Here is a 20,574-nt window from a genome sequence, read left to right as displayed (position 1 = left end):
CAAGTTTTGAACAACATGAGGGTGGGTAAATGATGAGAGGATTTTTATTTTTATGGTCTATAATCGACAGCTGTCCAAAGCAACCGATTAACCGAAGTAATAAAAAAAAAAAACTCTTTCAGGGTGATACAGGTCCTAAACACCCTGTCACAATTTGTATTGTGCTAATGACCCACAGACTGTAAATACTCTTTGCTTATTCATCTAAATTGTCTTGCAATAGATGCTTCCTGTTTCCCTATCAGCTGTCTTTCTGTTTTCTTGTGCAATGGCTGATTACTTTGGGTCACTGTGCAGTTATGAATATGCATGCTTCATTATCTTGCATGGCTTCAGCCCTGTGTGTAGAATGCAGAGAAGATGCATGTAAATAAATTCCACATCAACTTAAAAGTTCAGTTGCTGCCTTCATTTTTTTTTATAATCAAATTGGCTGTACAAGTAATTTAAATTGTTCTGGTCTAGTTGAATCTCATATAGTAACTTAAAAAAGGATGTTGAAATTGATTAAAGTAATAGAAAACACATTTCCATCCCATGATCTTTTTTTTTAAGCATCAACCCTCTAGTGCACTGACAACACAACATAACATGGGTATTTTCATACCATTTAGAATAAATATTCCCCATGAAGACTGTGAATTTTACATAACCAGTTATCCAAGCTGTTTTTATACATATACAGCTTCTCGTACTTGGTGCCTATCTATGTGCAAGTGTTTTTGTAGGCAAAGATTCAGCAGTGGTTCATGTGGATTCATACCCTGCAGCTTGTGCGGTTCATTGTTGTCCTCATGGGGTTCATGACACAGAGTGAATGTATGGGTCTGTACTCATCCTGAGGGCAACAAGGTTACATAACCAGTCTACCTCTCTCTACTCATCTCCTTCCTGCCCCTGTTCTCACAACTAGAGAGATATTTTTTTTAACGTGGGAGCAGAAGGAGACCACATTCCAGTTTTCAAGAAGAAGATCTTAATGCTTAATGGCTTAAAGTGCAAGTTGATATCAGTTTGCACTTTGCAGCACTCCCGTTTCACTTTTCTTCCTTAACGGATAGTTTTACACAGCCTACGGTGTCACGTCATGCTCCAGGAGTGCTGTTTACAAAACTGTTTACCCTTTTGGCGAGAACCCAGCTAACACAAATATGTTCTAAGAGCATTTTGCTAATGCTGAACGTTAAAGTCACCATGAAATCAAAATTGAAAATTCATATTTTTTTAATGGAATATTTATTATAAATGATTTATCTGTGCACATCACTTTTTTTTTCGGCGTAACAACATGTCACTCACATGAGATCACAGCAATAGCAAACCACAAACATCTAATCAATTCCTGTGGGACAAAATCAAATCCAAACCTACATTTTTTTCTTGTTCAAGAAGCTGTTTCTCTTGGATATGCGTCACAATAGGGAAGAAAAGACTATTGCATCTTACATTTCAGGCCGACTTTAAGGGATTATTCCATTTTACCATTTTGCAAACATTATGAGAACATTACTTTTAAATGTTCTGTGAACATTCTGAAACAACTTAAAAACATTTAAAAAAAAAAAAAAACATTAGACAAACGTTCAACTAAAAAATTTTTTATTTTTTTTATTTCCTTGAATGATGTGTGTGTGTGTGTGTATATATATAATATTTGGGGTGTAACTATACACAAACATGATGGTTCGGTACGTACCTTAGTATTGAAGTCACGGTTCAGTACGGGTTCGGAACAGCAGGGGTAGAAAACTAAACATAAAATTGCTTAATTTTTTTTCTTTTTTATTAAACAGTGGTTTATTGAAAAATTGTCTCTCTCTTTTTAAATAAATTCAGTTATATTATTTTTCTTAAGGATAAAAAAATCTATCTCAGCTAATGCTGTAAACTATATACAGGGAGCCCTTACTTGCACATTACTAAAATATTAAAGGTTACAATTAATGACAGAGCCCAAACTATTAAATTCAGTTGCTATTTATCTTTAGATATAATAATCAACACTCAAATAAAAAAGTAAAAAACATGTAAATTGCACATAAGACAGGTTTTGCATTAACCTACTAAATCTAATTATAAATAAATTTTTCTACTGAAATATGATTATTAACACAGTTGCTGTCATAAATTGTTTTAATGGCAAATTTAATTAAACATATATTAAATAATTAAGACATTACTAACAGAATATATAACATAATATAGTGCATAGAGTTCATTTCTCTATGAACTAACATGCTGTGGACACTGAATGACTTGCCTGAGGTAAATGTAATGATATCTTTTCATGGTTGAAACACGTGTTGAGAGATTACATGTAAATATATCTATGTGTAAATCATCTGTTGTTCTTCTGCGCTTTTTCCTGTTTTTTTTTCTTCCTTTTTCCGCGTGCCACCTTCTGGATTGGAGTGTGGATCACCTGTGACTGACTATTCGTCACCTGACTGTATGCACTGAACCGTGACTACTGTACCGTGATGGTTCGGGACGAATACATGTACCATTACACCCCTAATAAATCATATATATATATATATATATATATATATATATATATATATATATATATATATATATATATATATATATATATATATATATATATATATATATATAATATATAATATATATAATATATATATATATATATATATATATATATATATATATATAATATATATATATATAATACACACACACATGCACACACACAAACAATTTTGTGCCAACATGTTGAGAACATTATTAAAGACCAAATAACTCTGAACAAATCTACTGTTAATGTTACTGGAAGAACGTTTGTTCATAACTTTCAGAGAACCTTACCAGAAACCTTAGCCTAAGTTCTGAGAACATTCCCTGGGCCCTATTTTAACGATCTAAATGCAAAGTGTAAAGCACACGGCGCAGGTGCACTCAGGGCGTGTCCAAATCCACTTTTGCTATTTTAACGACGGAAAAATGGTCCGTGCGCCGTGGCGCATTTTTGAAATGGGTTGTCCCTATTCTCTTAATGAGTAATGGGCGTAACGTTCAATAAACCAATCAGTGTCATCTCCCATTCCCTTTAAGAGCGAGATGCGCTCGCGCCATGGTGGATTGCTATTTACATGCCGGAATTTTTTGGCGGAAAAGCTGAACGCTTTTCAAGCGAAGAAACCGATCTGCTCATGCGCGATGTTAAAGCGGGCTTGCAAATGCAGGCTTTCAAATTGCTCCGCGCGATGAGTCAGTTAATATATATGTGTGTGTATTGGCACGATTGTTCAATTAATTAGCCAATTTCGTTCATCATTATAACTATTAATAGGCTGAATTGAAAATAGGTAGCCTAATTCTAATACACGCAATGACTATTCATCATTACATTTTTATATTTATGTAGCCTACACAATAATATTCTTTTACACTGTAATCCTTTTGTTTTTAATATTTGGCATATTTGTGTGATGCGCATCCCTGTGTGTAATAAGCAAAGTCGACGCGCACTGTGGACGCGCCCAGAGGCACAGTTTCTACCAACGCGCTCTAACAAAAAAATATTGCGCCATTGACTTTAGACTTTAGACCAGGTTTGAGTTGGTCTATGGCGCAGTCTATTTTCAGCTCCTTAAAATAGCAATGCACAGGCAATGTGCCTGAACACACCTCTTTTTTAGACCAGCACGCCCATGGGCGCACTAACTGGCGCAAATGCATTTACTAATGTAAGGACGTGGCGCTGAACGGGAAAATGCGAACGGCGCCAGACGCAAACTAGCTCCGCCTTGCGTCGTATTGCGTCGGGTGTATTATAGGGCCACCTGTTTGTTGGGTAGCTAGGAGTTGTATCATACACTCTCCTGAGGGTTAGGGATCATTTGCTGTAAGCTTCACACAAGAGAGAATGTTTACCTTTGAATCTGGATGTCGATTTTTAGTATTGAGCGACTCAGATGGGCAGCAGAGAGTCTGTAATCTGTACTAATCCCCTATGAAAAAGAAGGCTTACTGCAGTGAATTCTGCTCAGCCAGCAATCTCACCCCACATGCTGGTAGATAGAAACGTCCGAGCGACAAAATGTTTCACTGATTCGGCGATGAGCTTCTAGATATCGGTTCGAAGGTGGGAAAGACCATCTTTTGTGTTTCTCTTATGGCTTCTTTCTGTGGGCGTTTGTGCTTTGTGTTTCAGGCTGTTTTGCGGTTTGGCGTGCTGTTTTGTGCTCTTTTGCTCCTGCTATTTGTTTCTGTCACCCTCTTATCCTGATGGTGCTGACAGTCCTTAAATTATACTGACAATTTCCCAGCACCTGTATATATCCTGAACAGGAAAAGCCAGTAGCTGTTGGTTCAGGTGACCAGTCATTGTCCTCTATTTGCTGAACTATGTCCTTCTTCTGTTCCCATTGGTGGGCTTCCTGCCTGTGATGAGTGACTGACAGTCCAGAAAGGCTCTGAGACACATTCAGCATCATCTGTAAATAGGTACACTTTTAACTCTATGGCTTCTCTACATTAACCAGTGGCATGTGCAAACTCTTTGAGACTGTGTGTGACTTTTCTCACTGACAGTATTTCCTCTTTTTGAGATGTGTGGAATGATTTTGACCTTGAAGAAAACTGATTGTATCAGATAATATTTTATTTGGTTTACTTATTCAGAGTTGGTCTTGGAAATAGGGAATTTTTAAAAAGTTGTTATTTCCAGACCAAGAAAGTCATGGAAATAAAATCTTTACAAAATGGATTATGGAATACTTTCCTTGGTGTGTTCCGCTCTAAAATATATTATGCGTTATAGCACTCTTTGTTTTATATTCCATGTTGAAACTTGTTTGCAATAATCTTAAAGAGGTTCAAATTTTCATGTATGAATCACATTTTGTATTGCCAATGTGTGAACACTTTGTAATGAAACTTAAAAAATTAGACCTTCCCCAACTTCTATGAAAGCCTGTAGACTGACCTTTAGGTGAAGGACTCTGGATGTTTTTGCTGGGAAAATCAAAAGGATGTGACGGTTACGTGCGCTCCAGAGAGCCTTTCTTCCGTTCAGTGACACATGAAACAAAAGCTTATACAATGTTCAGGATGTGTCATGCACAAAAAAAGGTATTAATTCAAACTATAGTCTCACATAATCAGATCTATACAGTTTATAATCTCAAATATGCTTTATAATCAAACTGCCATAAGTGTAATTTTATGCCAGTGAATTGCAGTGCTGGTGCAAACATCCATGAATCACGTTCGGTCTCTTGTGCATTACATGTGCACGAGCAATAAATTGCTGGCTGCAGTTCACTTAATGGCCACTGGTGTCACTAAAAACAAGGGTTTATGAATTCTACATATAGCCCCTTTAAAGGGTTAGTTCACCCAAAAATGAAATTTCTGTCATTAATAACTCACTCTTCATGTTGCTCCAAACCCACAAGACCTTCGGAACACAAATTAAGATATTTTTGATAAAATCCGAGAGATTTTTTTTATCCATAGAAAGCAATGAAATTGTCATTCAAGGTCCAGAGAAGTAGTAAAGACATCATTAAAACAGTCAACGTGACTACAGAGGTTCAACCTTAATGTTATGAAGCAATAATACTTAACAATAATACAAAACAAAAATAACAACTTTATTCAACAATTTCTTCTCTTCCATGTCATTCTCCTATGCAGTTTATGTTGACAGTGCAGTGCTTACGCGTTTACGTCCGAATGCCGGCTCGGTATTGGCCGAAGCTGTTCACGTGAGCACCACGACACATGCGTGTGATGCTGATGCAGGAGCTGGCCAATACTGAGCCGGCAGTCTGACGTAAACATGGAAGCTCTGCAATGTGTCTTCAACGTAAATGTAGGAGAATGACATGGAAGAGAAGTAATTGTTGAATAAAGTCATTATTTTTGTTTTGTTTTTGCACACAAAAAGTATTATCATCGCTTCATAACATTAAGGTTGACATAACATTGAGATTTTCACGATGTTTTACTACTTTTCTGGACCTTGAATGTGGTCATTTCATTGATCTGTTCTATGGGAGAGCTCGGATTTCATCAAAAATATCTTAATTTGTGTTCTGAAGAAGAACAAAGGTCTTACGGGTGTGGAACAACATGAGGGTGAGTATTAATGACAGAATTTTAATTTTTGGGTGAACTAACTCTTAAGTTTAAGTCAGTTAGTCAAAATTTTATTAAATCTAATTGTGAATTGGATTGAATGGTTCTGAATTTGCACAAATCATTCCTGAATCGAAAACCTGATTACCGTAACATCCAGATATGTATATTGCGCAGTGGACTGGAGTAAGTTCACTGATATTCAAAGCTCTCCTCTTGTGGTTGTAAGCAAACAGGACTGTTAAACAAACGTTTGCTGCGTACTTATAATGGATTGTGGATGACATAATGGATGCTATTAATGAAAGCTAAAAGCATCTTCAAATAGTCCTACATGCTGCAGGGTGCCAGAAAGAAGGGAAGCAGCATGCTATTGTTAGCTCTTTGTTTTGTCATGTACACAGCTGTGTTTTTGCATGCACATAATTTTAGTTTGGATATTAATAAGATAAGATCTGAGTTATGATTTAATAGCACATAAAATTAAACCTTGGCTTTGTAATATGAGTTAGCTTATTTAAGCTAAGATTTGTCTGCAATCTACACTACCATTAAAAAGTTTAGGGTTGGTAAAATTTTTAAATGTTTTTGAAAGGCTGATAGAGCTTACAGCATTTACAGAAACAACATTTTGTTTCATATCTTTTCATATATTGAATATATATTGAATGTCATTTTGAGCAATTTAATGTGTCCTTACAAAAGGATACATTTCTTTCCAAAGAAAAGAAAAGAAAAGAAAAGAAAATTCTTTCTAACCCTAACTTTTGAATGATAGTGTAGATGTAACATTTTCTGTGGGCATATATTGAAAAAAAAAAATTCTGATTTATCATACTTAACATAATATAATGGGCTTTTCAGTTCATACACATCCTATTGAAGTTAAAGGTAAAGTTCACCCAAAAATTTTAATTATGTCATATATTTCTTAATGAATGTCATGTTTCTTCCAAGGAATACAAATGGAGATGTTTTCAACAATCATTCATGGGATTGTTTTTCATAAAGTGAAAGCACATAGTGACCAGAGACTGTAAAGCTAAATATCATAAAAGTAGTCCATTTGCACTATATCCCAAGCCTTCAAAGGTTAATGGGGAAGTCATCATCCAATGAAACCAAATGCCATGGATTGTCAGCAAGTTTGTATATACGGAAGTATAAATGAAATATGAGAGCTATGACAAGATTTTTTTACCTTAAATGTTGGTTTTTCACGTAAGGCTGTTGTGTGACTTTACAAGGCTTGGAATGGATCCACTTTTGCGCGCTGTAGGCTTTCGTTTTCAGGAAAAGAGCAGCTTGCACATTCATCAGAATATCTCTTTTTGTGTTCTATAGAAGAACAACAGTCACTGGTTTAAAGTTGCATGAGGATGAATAAATAATGACACTATTTATACTCTTGGGATCCATCACATAAAGAATATGAGTCTCATTTGTCCAAAGGAATTAGCTGTAGGTTACTTCACAGGCTGTTGGATGGTTATGTAGCAGTAGTCCAGGCCCCCTGCATGATTCAAACCGATCAGCCATCTGTCTGCGCTTTACAGCCTCATTGCAGAGCTTTCCCTCAGTGGACCATTAAAACACAGGCAGCAGCTTAGCACCTCACTGCTTGCCTTTAATGAGCCAGTCATGTAAACACACGTGTCTTTATGCGTCTGTGTGTTGTGCTTTATGCTCACACTGAGAGAGAAAAAGATTGAGTTAGTGAAGAAGAGAGATCGGATGTCTGTAATGAACTGTAATTGTTTCTTTGTTTCATTTTACGTAATCGAATGCAGCAGAAGTTACTCTCTCTGAATCTGTTTTTAATGAGGAAATTGCAGGTTGAGTTAATGTTAATTAAAGCAGTGTCTCTGCTGTTTTTGAATTTCAGTCTGCCTTTTTTTTTCTTCTAGTTAATATAAAAATCTAGTTTTCTATATAAATATTATAAATTATATAATAAATAAACTATGTGTGTGTATACACACACATACATATATACAAAGTTATATTTTTATATTAAATATTTTTATTATATAATTTATGTATATGTATGTATTTTTATGCGAGTTAAAATAAATATATATTATATTATATTATATAATATATATATATAATATATTATAATATCCCTGTGACCCCTACATAATGATAAAATAAAATTTTATATATATATATATATATATATATATATATATATATATATATATATATATATATATATATATATATATATATATATATATATATATTTGTACGCATTTATATATATATAAAATATATAAAATTTTATTTTATCATTATGTAGGGGTCACAGGGATATTATATTATATTATATTATATTATATTATATTATATTATATTATATTATATTATATTATATTATATTATATTATATTATATTATATTATATTATATTATATTATATTATATTATATTATATTATGCTGTCAAAATGTGTTATTGCATGCAATACATTTTTTCAGTTTAATGCGTTCATTCATAAAAAGATGCCATTAAACAAACATTTAAAATATACGGTCTAAGTTGTTTCTACATTAATTTGGAGAGTAACTGAAATTATTACAATATAAAAATATAAAAATCTCCAATGCATTTAATCCCAATTAATTACAGAAAAAATGTTTGATTAATTAGTTAATTTTTTAATCGATTGAGATTATATTGTATTATAAATTACATTAGTAATTATTTTAGTAACATGTCTGCATCACAGACAGTTTGATATAATGTATTACAGAAACAAAATGTATAACTTATTCTTAACAGTAGTGCTCTATATATATATATATATATATATATGAATTTTTTATGACTTATTTTAGTATTTTCAAATGTACAATGTCTTTGCTTTACTCTTGTTGTGGTGTGGTGCTTATTGTAACCTTTAACTTTTTCGTCTGTCCTTCATGCATATTCATATCGTTGTTTCTGTAGCTTTGATTGCATAACTGATAGGTTATGTTTAGTTTGTGTATGTGTGTTTCTTATCACTGTGGCCTTGGCTTGATCGTCATCTGCTCCTTGATTCAGTGTGTCTGCTGTGTTGTGTTGTATTCCTCCACGCCTCTAATTATCATGCTGAAATCGCAGATGCTCCTCTGGCCAATACTTATCTGCTGATGCAGTGTTTCTCCTTTTCCCAGGGCTGGGCTGATTTTTGTGCTTTCTCTCTTGCAGGCTACACACACAGGGATGCGCTCCTACATTTACAAACAAAGCTCTGTGATTGGCTCGCAGGCGGAGCACACTGGGATGAGGACGTACTATTTCAGCGCGGACACACAGGAGGACATGAATGGCTGGGTCAGGGCCATGAACCAGGCTGCACTGATGCAAACACATATGGTGAAGAGGTCAGTGAGTCACAAAACTTTCCGAAAACCTTTTCTTATTCAGCATTTTACTGGTCCCCACTAGTTATAAGGGCTTATAAATCAGACAAAATATGTTTGTATTTAAATCTAGTGTTTTGCACACACGTTTCTGTGATGGTAGGTTTTAGGTGTTGGGTTAGGGCATTGAAAATATCATTAACCTGATATAAAAGCAATGGAATTCTATGCATTGTCCTCACTAATATAGTGAAACAAGCGTGCGTTTGTGTTTAAAGGAGTACTGTTGAGTGCAATCTTCTCCAGCATGTGTCAAGGGACGTTGTGAGACTGTAAGTGTTTGTCAGGCCGTCAGTCTTATTGATTGACAGCGATGCTACAGTGTGTCTTGTTCTGTCAGTGCAGAAGACCAGATGGGTGCTGAACGGTGACTCAGCTTTCTGTCTCTCTGCTGTCTGAGCCGGCCTCACTTCCTCGAGTCGGACACCAAGTCCAAGCTCAGCTCAGATATTGGTTGAGTGCTCGAGTAGACGAAATGACCAAAATACCCATCCCTAGTTTAGATACTAGAAACATGAATAGGGAAAATCTGGAATCACACTGTTTAGGATTGGAAGGCCCAAACACAAGCTATGTTTACATGGACACTGTTTGTGATTGGAATGAATTCATTCTAATTGATGAATCTGAAAGTAGTGTTTACATGAACGCTAAATAAAGTGATTAGGTGAATATTTTGTCCTCAAAGTTGATGTGTTAGAAGCAGGAAAAATGGGCAAGCGTAAGGATTTGAGCGAGTTTAACAAGAGCCAAATTGTGATGGCCAGACGACTGGGTCAGAGCATCTCCAAAACTGCAGCTCTTCCAGGGTGTTCCTGGTCTGCAGTGGTCAGGATCTATCAAAAGTGCTCCAAGGAAGGAACAGTGGTGAACCCTCAACAGGGTCATGGGCGGCTAAGGCTCATTGAAGGCTGGCCCATGTGGTCTGATCCAACAGACGAGCTACAGTAGCTCAAATTGCTCAAGAAGTTAAAGCTGGTTCTGATAGAAAGGTGTCGAATACACAGTGCATCACAGTTTGTTGCGTATGGTGCCGTAGAACAGTCAGGGTGCCCATGCTGACCCCTGTCCTCCACTGCTGAAAGAGCCAACAGTGACATGTGATCATCAGAACTGGACCACGGAGCAATGGAAGAAGGTGTTCTGGTCTGATGAATCCAATGGTGCACCAGGATGGGAAGAAGATAAGCCGGTGGAGGCAATGTGATGCTTTGGGCAATGTTCTGCTGGGAAATCTTGGGTCCTGCCATCCATGTGGATGCCACAAAGCAAAAATGGTTCAGGAATGGTTTGAGGAGCACAACAACGAGTTTGAGGTGTTGACTTGACCTCCAAATTCCCCAGATCTCAATCCAATCGAGCATCTGTGGGATGTGCTGAACAAACAAGTCCGATCCATGGAGGCTCCACCTCACAACTTACAGGTCTTAAAGGATCTGCTGCTAACATCTTGGTGCAGATACCACAGCACACCTTCAGGGGTCTAGAGGAGTCCATGACTCGACGGGTCAGGACGGTTTTGGCAGCAAAAAGGGGACCAACACAATATTAGGTGGTCATAATGTCAAGCCTGATCGCTGTATGTCACAAGCTTCAAATATACAGAGTTTCATAATATTCTCCTACATTGTTTCTTTTTTGTTTTAAAGAGCAGACGTAATATTTATTAGTTTTGGGTCCTAGTTAGAAGAAAAAGAGCACACGAACATCCCGGTGCCAAAACAAGGCATCTGTGGATCTGAAACAAGGACTGATGGAACGTTGTCCGGCTCCACTTAACAGACGATGAGTGGAAGGAGGATTTTAGAATGACACAACAGTAATTTATGACACTTTATTCAATAATAACGACAGCTCTTTCCATGCGTCATTACACCATTTCTACGCCATTGCATATGCGCAGTACTTTCCGGTTTTGGTTTTTACGTCCTCTCGGTTTAAACCACCCCTTACAATCCGAGTGAAATTTTAATCAGATTTGGCATTCGATTCATTCCGATTGACATGATTACAAGTGACTTTTTATTCAGACTGTGCTACAAGTCCGATTACAATCGGATTATCAGTGTCCATGTAAACGCAGTAACTGACTGTGTTATGATAAGCTGCATAAACAAGTATGTGGTTTACTTACAGTTACTTTACAGTATCTCAAACATTGATCTTTTCCTTTGACGTGCATAATGCGTTTCCCAGTTTCAGCCATGAAAGACTGAGTCTCTACTGGTGATGTCATTAACCAAGGCACCAAATTGGGATCATGGCAGGATCTTTGAGTTGTCATAGCAGCCCAACACTAATGAGACCAGTGTCAGCTTGAGCTGGCAGTCAGCCAGGCAGAAAATTTGACTGTGATAGTCCAGGATAAAAACGTCATTTCTTTTCATGACTCTATTTAGAGACTGGAGTGGCTTTTCATTCTCTTAGATGCCCTTATGTTCTCCTTTGTCAGAGTTTTATTGCATAAACTATTTGTTTGCTGATTTGAATGGGATCCGTCATGCTTACGCCTTGGCGTTTCATGTCCAACTGTAGGAATGTGGTATTCATATTTCCTGAGAATCCCTGTTGGCTTTGTTTTGCGTCTGCGTCTGCACTTGTGGCTATTTGTACGAGTACTATGAGTAATTCATCTGCAATACGCCCACAAAGTGCACATGAAATTTGGATAACATTTCAGTATAGGGAACACATATTCACTATTAACTACATCTTTTGTCTCAATTAACTCCTAATTTACTGCTTATTAATAGTTAATAAGGTAGTTTTTGTAGCATTTAAGTTTAGGTATTGGGTAGGATTAAGGGATGTAGAATATGGGCATGCAGAATAAAGCATAAATATGTGCTTTATAAGTACTAATAAACAGACAATATTCCAGTAATATGCAAGCTAATAAGCAACTTATTAAATAAGTGAGAATCGAACCCTAAAATAAAGTGTTACCGAAATTTGTTCCTAATAGTAACCTTTATTTGGATAAATCATACTCAAACAGTTTGAGCACCCTTGAGAAAAAGAAGTGCACTTAATTGTATTGAATGTACACCTGTATTGTATTTCAAATCTTATATTTAAAATACTGTATATGCAGAATATATAATATTAATTAAAGATAGTAAATTTTAATGAATGTTTCTTAACACAAGTACACTTTTGAATAAATGTATTTTGATGTGTTGAATAACATACTAAAGTTAGTCTAAATGCATATCCTTATCAAACAATTTGTGAACAATTACATTTCTTAATACTGTAGATATTATCAAGCCTAAAGTAACAGCTGTTCATGTTAAAATGCTGATGGATATTCGTCTGTTGTGGACTTTGTCTATGTCTGAATGCAAAGAGCCACTAGAGGCTATTTCTTTTTAGTCTGTGCAGCTTCTTCAATATTATTAGTCTGAATGTAGAGTAAGCTCCAGTAGAGATAGTCAAGCTCCCAGTGGCCATGTCTTTTCCAAATGTAGATTCACTTCGGGCCTGATTTAATCATGTCACATTTAGACTGCTATATACGGACATCTTGAAGCTGGAATTAATTTTACATGCTAGTATTGAACTGTAGATTTCCTTCCCCAGTTCTTGGTTGAAGAAACCAAGTAATGAGTTTTTGCAAAGTTTAACAGACTATTTAGTGCTCACTGTAGCTGTAAGGCTGTTTGTATAGAATACTTCAGCACTACATTTATCTTTAAATTGCAATTGTCTGACTTTTCCCTCTGTGAAGGACAATTATATTAACTATATTTAAGCAGTGAGTCATTAACAGCAGCTTGAGTGCAGATGTCAAGGTTTCTGTGAAGATTGCTTAAACAGCGGCATAAGAAAATAGCTCAACACTTTAGGGCCTAAAGCCTGACTTAAAAATAAATAAATAAATAAACATACATTTATTTAACATTTCACTTTTAATGGCTCCCTATTAAATCAATGTACTTTATGAATTACCTAATGTACAGCTCGTTGAAATAGATTTGATTGGCCGATTATACTTTACTTTAAAAGTATTATTCATTGTTAGTCATAGTTCGTAAATTATCAGAGATTTGTATGTATTACATAATGCACAAAACTTATTAATCATAAGGGGATAGTAAGGGGTGCATCCTCCCTCAAATCGAGCACTGGCTACAGTGCTAGGGTGTTCTGGGTGGTTGCCAGGGTGTCGCTATGCAGTTGCTAAGATGTTCTGAGTGTTGTTCTGAGTGTTTTTGTTGGGTTGCATAGGGTGTTGTGGGTGGTTGCCAGGGCGTTACTATGCGGCTGTTAAAGTGTATTCAGTGTTTTTGGCGGGTTGCTATGCAGTTGCAGTGGTTGCCGAGTTCTTGTTGGTGGTTGCCAGGTTGTTGTTATACTGTTGCAAAGTGTTCTGAGTGTTTTTATTGGGTTGCATAGGGTGTTGTGGGTGGTTGCCAGGGCGTTACTTTGCGGTTGTTAAAGTGTATTCAGTGTTTTTGGCTGGTTGCTATGCAGTTGCAATGGTGTTGCAGGTGGTTGCCAGGTTGTTACTATGCGGCTGTTAAAGTGTATTCAATGTTTTTGTGGGTTGCTATGCAGTTGCAATGTGATGTGGGTTGTTGCCAGGGTGTTACTATGCAGCTGTTAAAGTGATTTCATTGTTTTTGGCAGGTTTCTATGCAGTTGCAGTTGTGTTGTGGATGGTTGCCAGGTTGTTACTATGCTGTTGCCAAAGTGTTCTGAGTGTTTTTGGCAGGTTGCTGTGCAGTTGCTGAGATGTTGTGTGTGGTTACCAGGGATTTGTAAAGCGTGCAGATCCTGGAGCTTAAAGAGACTAGAGTTGTGAATCAAAAATAAGGCTGGTCAGTTTACAGTGATGGATATATTTATCTTTGTGAGCAGATTCCCTCATGTGTGAATGCTGGTCAAGACTCTGTGCTGTGGAATGTTGTTAATTTAACAGACTTGTCATGTGATCCAGCACTATGATAATAGCATCATATAAGAGATGTCATAAAACTTCGCTGACCTTTGCACATGCCATGTTTTTGCCACACAGAGAGGAGTCGGATCATCCAGACCAAGTGAACGTTTCTGAGAAACTCAAGCAGCAGGCCGTGCCTCAGACCAACCACATCAACAGCTACGTGATTCCAGAACCGGAGGTTATCCAAAGTGACGGGCTGCTTGAGGAGAAGCAGGAGGGATTTGTTGGAGAGGTGGAGATCCAGGTTGCTCAGAGAGAGATCGAGCAGGCGAGGGGTAAATCTCCAGCAAGCAGGATAGTGGAGGTGGAGGTTTTAGCTCCAGCTTCAAAACCAGCATCCCAAGTTCCCTCTCGAGCTCCTTCCAGGGCTGTGTCGACCCCGCCAGTGGTGATGAGGAATGGTACGCCCATAGAACAGAACGGCATGCCTGGGTATCAGAGGGGTCCGACACCTTCGTCTCAAACTCCAATTCAGGTACAGAGGAAGAGTGCACTGGAGAAGGTGGAGAACTGGGTTAAAGTACAGAAGGAAGAACGCCAGGGGTGAGTCTGCAAACGCACACACGCACATTACTATTTTATTGTTTTTGAAAGAAGTCTCTTTTGCTCACCAAGGCTGCATTTATTTGATCAAAAACACAGAAAAAACGGTAATATTGTGAAATATTATTACAATTTAAAATGATGTTTTTCTATTTTAATATACTTTAAAATAAAATTTATTTCTGTGATGCAAAGTTGAATTTTCAGCTTCAATTACTCCAGTCTTCAGTGTCACATGACCCTTCAGAAATCATTCATATATGCTGATTTATTATCAATGTTGGAAACAGTTGTGCTGCTTAATATTTTTTATGTGATACTTTTTTCAGGTTTCATTAATGAATAAAAAGTTTAAAAATAATAGCATTTATTTAAAATAGAAATCTTTTGTAACAATATACACTACTGTTTAAAAGTTTGGGGTCAGTAATATATTTTTTCTTCTTTTTTTTTAAAGAAATAAATACTTTTATTCACCAAGGTTGTGTTAAATTGATGAATAAGTGATAGCAAAGACTCGTATAGTTAAAAAAATATTTCTACATTACCTTACATAAAAATGTAGTAGTAATGTGTCCAAACCTTTGACCGGTACTGTGTATAAATTCAGTCACATTCAGTCACACCGAGTTAGGGGTTGTATCTCCCCCTAGTGGTTGAGATCATAATAAATCATCACAGAGTACAACACCCAGTATCCAGTTTGTCCTTAAAGTCAACATAAGACGATTGTCACAACATTTTACATTCATAATGTGCCATATTTCTGAGTGAAATAGGGTATTTACTAAGAGAAGTCCAGCCCTTTTATTTTTTAGGCATCTGGATTTGTTGGGTTTGTGAAAATTGGTCACTATATGACAGGAAATAAATATTTAATGTAACAAATGAATTGGTGATGTCAAAAAGGAAAGTCGCTTCAGAGGTGGAACTAGTTATTATAGTTTGAAAAATGATTACAAAGACCTTTTTCCCCTTTAGAATGACATGCAATAATGAATTCTGTTCAAGACTTGGGTTGTTTATTATATATAAATAAATAAAAGTACACTACCATTCAAAAGTTTTGGGGCAGTTTTTTTAAAGAAACAATTACTTTTATTCAGCCAGAATGCATTAAATTGATAAAAAAAAATGACAGTAAAGACATTTAGGATTTTACAAAAGATTTCTATTTCAAATAAATTGTGTTCTTTTGAACTTTCATAGTTGAATAACAAGAGTTCAGTACATGGAAATGACATACAGTGAGTCTCAAACTCCATTGTTTCCTCCTTCTTATGTAAATCTCATTTGTTTAAAAGACCTCCGAAGAACAGGCGAATCTCAACATAACACCGACTGTTACGTAACAGTTGGGATCATTAATATGTACGCCCCCAATATTTACATATGGCAGCCCATGATCAAGGCATTACACAAGGGCAGCCAGTATTAACGTCTGGATCTGTGCACAGCTGAATCATCAGACTAGGTAAGCAAGCAAGAACAATAGTGAAAAATGGCAGATGGAGCAATAATAACTGACATGATCCATGATAACATGATATTTTTAGTGATATTTGTAAATTGTCTTTCTGAATGTTTCGTTAGCATGTTGCTAATGTACTGTTAAATGTGGTTAAAGTTACTTACTGTATTCACGGAGACAAGAGCCGTCGCTATTTTCATTTTTAAACACTTGCAGTCTGTATAATTCATAAACACAACTTCATTCTTTATAAATCTCTCCAACAGTGTGTAATGTTAGCTTTAGCCATGGAGCACCATGAAACTCATTCAGAATCAAATGTAAACATACAAATAAATACCATACTTACGCGATTAGACATGTTGCATGACGAACACTTAGTAAAGATCCATTTTGAGGGTTATATTAGCTGTGTAAACTTTGTTTATGCACTGTTTAAGGCAAGCGCGAGCTCCATGGGCAGGGAGCGTGAGCATTTAAAGGGGCCGCAGCCTAAAGCGGCTCATATTTAATAATGCCCCAAAATAGGCAGTTAAAAAATTAATAAAAAAAAAATCTATGGGGTATTTTGAGCTGAAACTTCACAGACACATTCAGTGGACACCTTAGACTTATATTACATTACCACAAAAATATTAAGCAGAAACACTGTTTTCAACATTGATGACAATCAAAAATGTTACTGAAGCACCAAATCAGCATATTAGAATGATTTCTGAAGGATCATGTGACGCTGAAGACTGGAGTAATGATGCTGGAAATTCAGCTTTGAATCAGAGGAATAAATTATATTTTAAAATACATTAAAATAGAAAAACAGTTATTTCAAATTATAATAATATTTCACAGTATTACTGTTTTTACTGTATTTTTGTCAAATAAATGCAAAAAAAAAAAGACTTCATGAACATAAAAAAACCTCACCAACCCCAAATTTTGAATAGTAGTGTATAAAATATAAATAACATAAATAGTTTTAATTTTGACTTTGACTTCAATGGCTCTAAATATCCATTAATTTTGTCTAAATGATACATAAATGTAACAATACATGTTAAAAATAATAATTTTGTTATCACAGGTTTGTTTCTACAGATGGCACAATCCCACGTCGGACCCCTCCAATTCATCCGAAGTACGGCACATTAGACAAGTACCAGTCTTTACCAAAGACCACACGGCAAAGCCCACTAACTGCTCACCGTCAGTTACCCAGTGAATACAAATATTCCCATGACCGGCTGAATCACTTCCAGCTGACCCACGGCCACACCCAGCGACCCGCGCCGCACGACAACACTGTGTGGCAGCTCTACGAATGGCAACAGCGACAGCAATATCGGCACGGCAGCCCCACCGCCCCGGTCTACACTCCTGCTCCAGACTACTCCACTGCCGTATCCTCCACCAGAGTCAACTCAGACGTGTCTCGCTCCATTTCCGTGCCTCCGACCCTGGCAGACATCCCTCCACCCGGACCTCCTGGGCCCAGGCTGTTGTCTCCACGCAGACCCCACACACCTGCAGAACGGGTTACAGTCAAACCTCTGGAGGACCGGCCCGCCGTGGAGGTGCCTCCTTCAAACTCTCCTCACCGGTTACGCTCCTATAAGGTCAGTAGGTGACAAGCACTACCACCCATATGCTTACGGGCAATAGTCGTAAATGGGATTGTGAAAGCTTGTGAGGTTACACAACGTACACTACCATACAAAAATTTGGGGTCGATAGGTTTTTTAAAATGTTTTTGAAAGAAGTCTCTTCTGCTCACCAAGGCTGTAATTATTTAATGAAAAATACAGTAAAAACCACAATATTCTGAAATATTATTACAATTTCATAAAACTGTTATCTTTTTGAATATATTTTAAAATGAATTTATTCCAGTGATGCAAAGCTGAATTTTCAGCATCATTACTCCAGTCTTCAGTGTCACATGATCCTTCTGAAATCATTCTAATATGCTGATTTGCTGCTTAGGAAACATTTATGATTATTATCAATGTTGAAAATAGTTGTGCTGCTTAATATTTTTGTAAAAAAACATTTTTTAGCATGATTATTCAAAAAGAACTGCATTGATTTGAAATTTAATTTTATTATAACAATGTAAATGTGGTCACACTTTAGATTAGGGTCCAATTCTCACTATTAACTAACTATTAACTACGACTTTTGCCGCAGTGAACTCCTAATTTCTGCTTATTAATAGTTAGTAAGATAGTTGTTAAGTTTAGGTATTGGGTAGGATTAAGAGATGTAGAATAAGGTCATACAGAATAAGGCATTAATATGTGCTTAATAAGTACTAATAACCAGCTAATATCCTAGTAATATGCATTCTAACAAGCAACTAGTTAATAGTGAGAATTGGACCCTAAACTAAAGTGCTCATAGTTAATGATGCCCCAAAATAGGCAGTTAAAAAAATTAATTAAAAGAAAATCTATGGGGTATTTTGAGCTGAAACTTCACAGACACATTCAGTGGACACCTTTTTAAGACTCCTGAAAAAAAAATCCAGTTACCACGAAAATATTACTGTTTAAGGCAAGCGCGAGCTCCATGGGCGGGGAGCGTGAGCATTTAAAGGGGCCACAGCCTAAAGCGGCTCATTTATAATGATGCCCCAAAATGGGCAGTTAAAAAAATTAATTAAAAAAAATCTGTGGTATTTTGAGCTGAAACTTCACAGACACATTCAGTGGACACCTTAGACTTACATTACATCTTTTAAAAAGATGTTCTACGGCACCTTTAAGACTCCTGAAAAAAAAAGTTACCAGTTACCACAAAAATATTAAGCAGAAACATTGTTTTCAACATTAATGACAATAAAAAATGTTACTGAAGCACCAAATCAGCATATTAGAATGATTTCTGAAGGATCATGTGACGCTGAAGACTGGAGTAATGATGCTGGAAATTCAGCTTTGAATCACAGGAATAAATTACATTTTAAAATATATTAAAATAGAAAAACAGTTATTTCAAATTCTAATAATATTTCCAGTGATATTACCAAAAATGTAAAAACAAAAAAATTTCTTTTATTATTATTATTGAATGCATCCTTACTGAATAAAAATATTAATTTCTTTAAAAAATCTTGCTGATCCCAATCTTTTGAATGGTACTGCATACAATATAAAACTGACCTTGGCCAGAAACTCTGATTTAAAAGAGAAGATCTTGAGTCTGAAATAAGCGTGCACTTAGAGTCATCATGATGGATGTTTGTACTGCTCAGAAACTGATCCTGATCAAATAGCACCAGCCTTCAATGTTTTCAAACTCCCAGCATTAGTCCATCTGTCGTAATTCAGCATGAATTATCAGTGGTGTGTTTGTAATGGAACAAGTGCCAGAATGGGACGATTTATATCATTTGCTTTGTTTAATGTTTCTGTCTTTTAAAAACCATAACCATGTAAAATAAGTCTGCACCCAGCAAACAGAAATGTCTAATCCAAATGAGGACTTGAAACATTATTGAATCCATGATTATTATTCAATCTAAATATGTTGCACTTGAAAACTTTTAAGTTACTAAAGTGCTATTTTGGTGTGTTATTACTGTTATGTGTTTAGGAGGTTCTTTCACCCAAATGTACAAGGTTATATGGTGTTATGATGCAGGCTAAAGGCCCGTTCACACCAAGAACGTTAACTATAAAGATACAGTGGCATGAAAAAGTATGTGAACCCCTTGCAGAATCTGTGAAAATGAGAATTATTTTAATAAAATAAGAGGGATAATAAAAAATTCATGTTATTTTTTGTTTAGTACTGTCCTGAGAATTATTTTAATAAAATAAGAGGGATAATAAAAAATTCATGTTATTTTTTGTTTAGTACTGTCCTGAGTAAGATATTTTACATAAAAGATGTTTGCATTTAGTTCACAAGACAAAACAATACCTGAATTTATTAAAATAACCCCATTCCTAAGTATGTGAAGCATTGATTCTCAATACTGTGTGTGGTCACCTGATGATCCACGACTGTTTTTATGTTTTGTGATGGTTGTTCATGAGTCTCTTGTTTGTCCTGAGCAGTTAAACTGAGCTCTGTTCTTCAGAAAAATCCTCCAG

At 36.1% G+C, this 20,574-nt stretch overlaps 1 protein-coding gene across 9 annotated transcripts in view; it reads left to right on the top strand.

Moving 5' to 3' along the window:
* plekha7a (pleckstrin homology domain containing, family A member 7a) overlaps positions 1-20,574 on the top strand; it is a 107,082-nt gene that overhangs the window by 63,126 nt on the left and 23,382 nt on the right. For 6 of the 9 annotated variants that reach the window (XM_067390550.1, XM_067390554.1, XM_067390553.1 and 3 more), the window contains 3 exons: positions 9,304-9,479; positions 14,539-15,009; positions 17,562-18,093. In XM_067390550.1, coding sequence (XP_067246651.1) covers positions 9,304-9,479; positions 14,539-15,009; positions 17,562-18,093 — 1,179 coding nt within the window. Of the gene's footprint in view, positions 1-2,797; positions 4,471-9,303; positions 9,480-14,538; positions 15,010-17,561; positions 18,094-20,574 lie in introns of those variants that run through there. The other 3 variants (XM_067390552.1, XM_067390555.1, XM_067390559.1) reach the window with 2 other exon arrangements.

This window comes from Chanodichthys erythropterus, chromosome 7 (assembly GCF_024489055.1).
Source record: "Chanodichthys erythropterus isolate Z2021 chromosome 7, ASM2448905v1, whole genome shotgun sequence".
NCBI classification, from domain to species: Eukaryota; Metazoa; Chordata; class Actinopteri; order Cypriniformes; family Xenocyprididae; genus Chanodichthys; species Chanodichthys erythropterus.
Note: the sequence above shows the minus strand (reverse complement) of the source record. Positions and strands in the feature narration are given on the sequence as shown.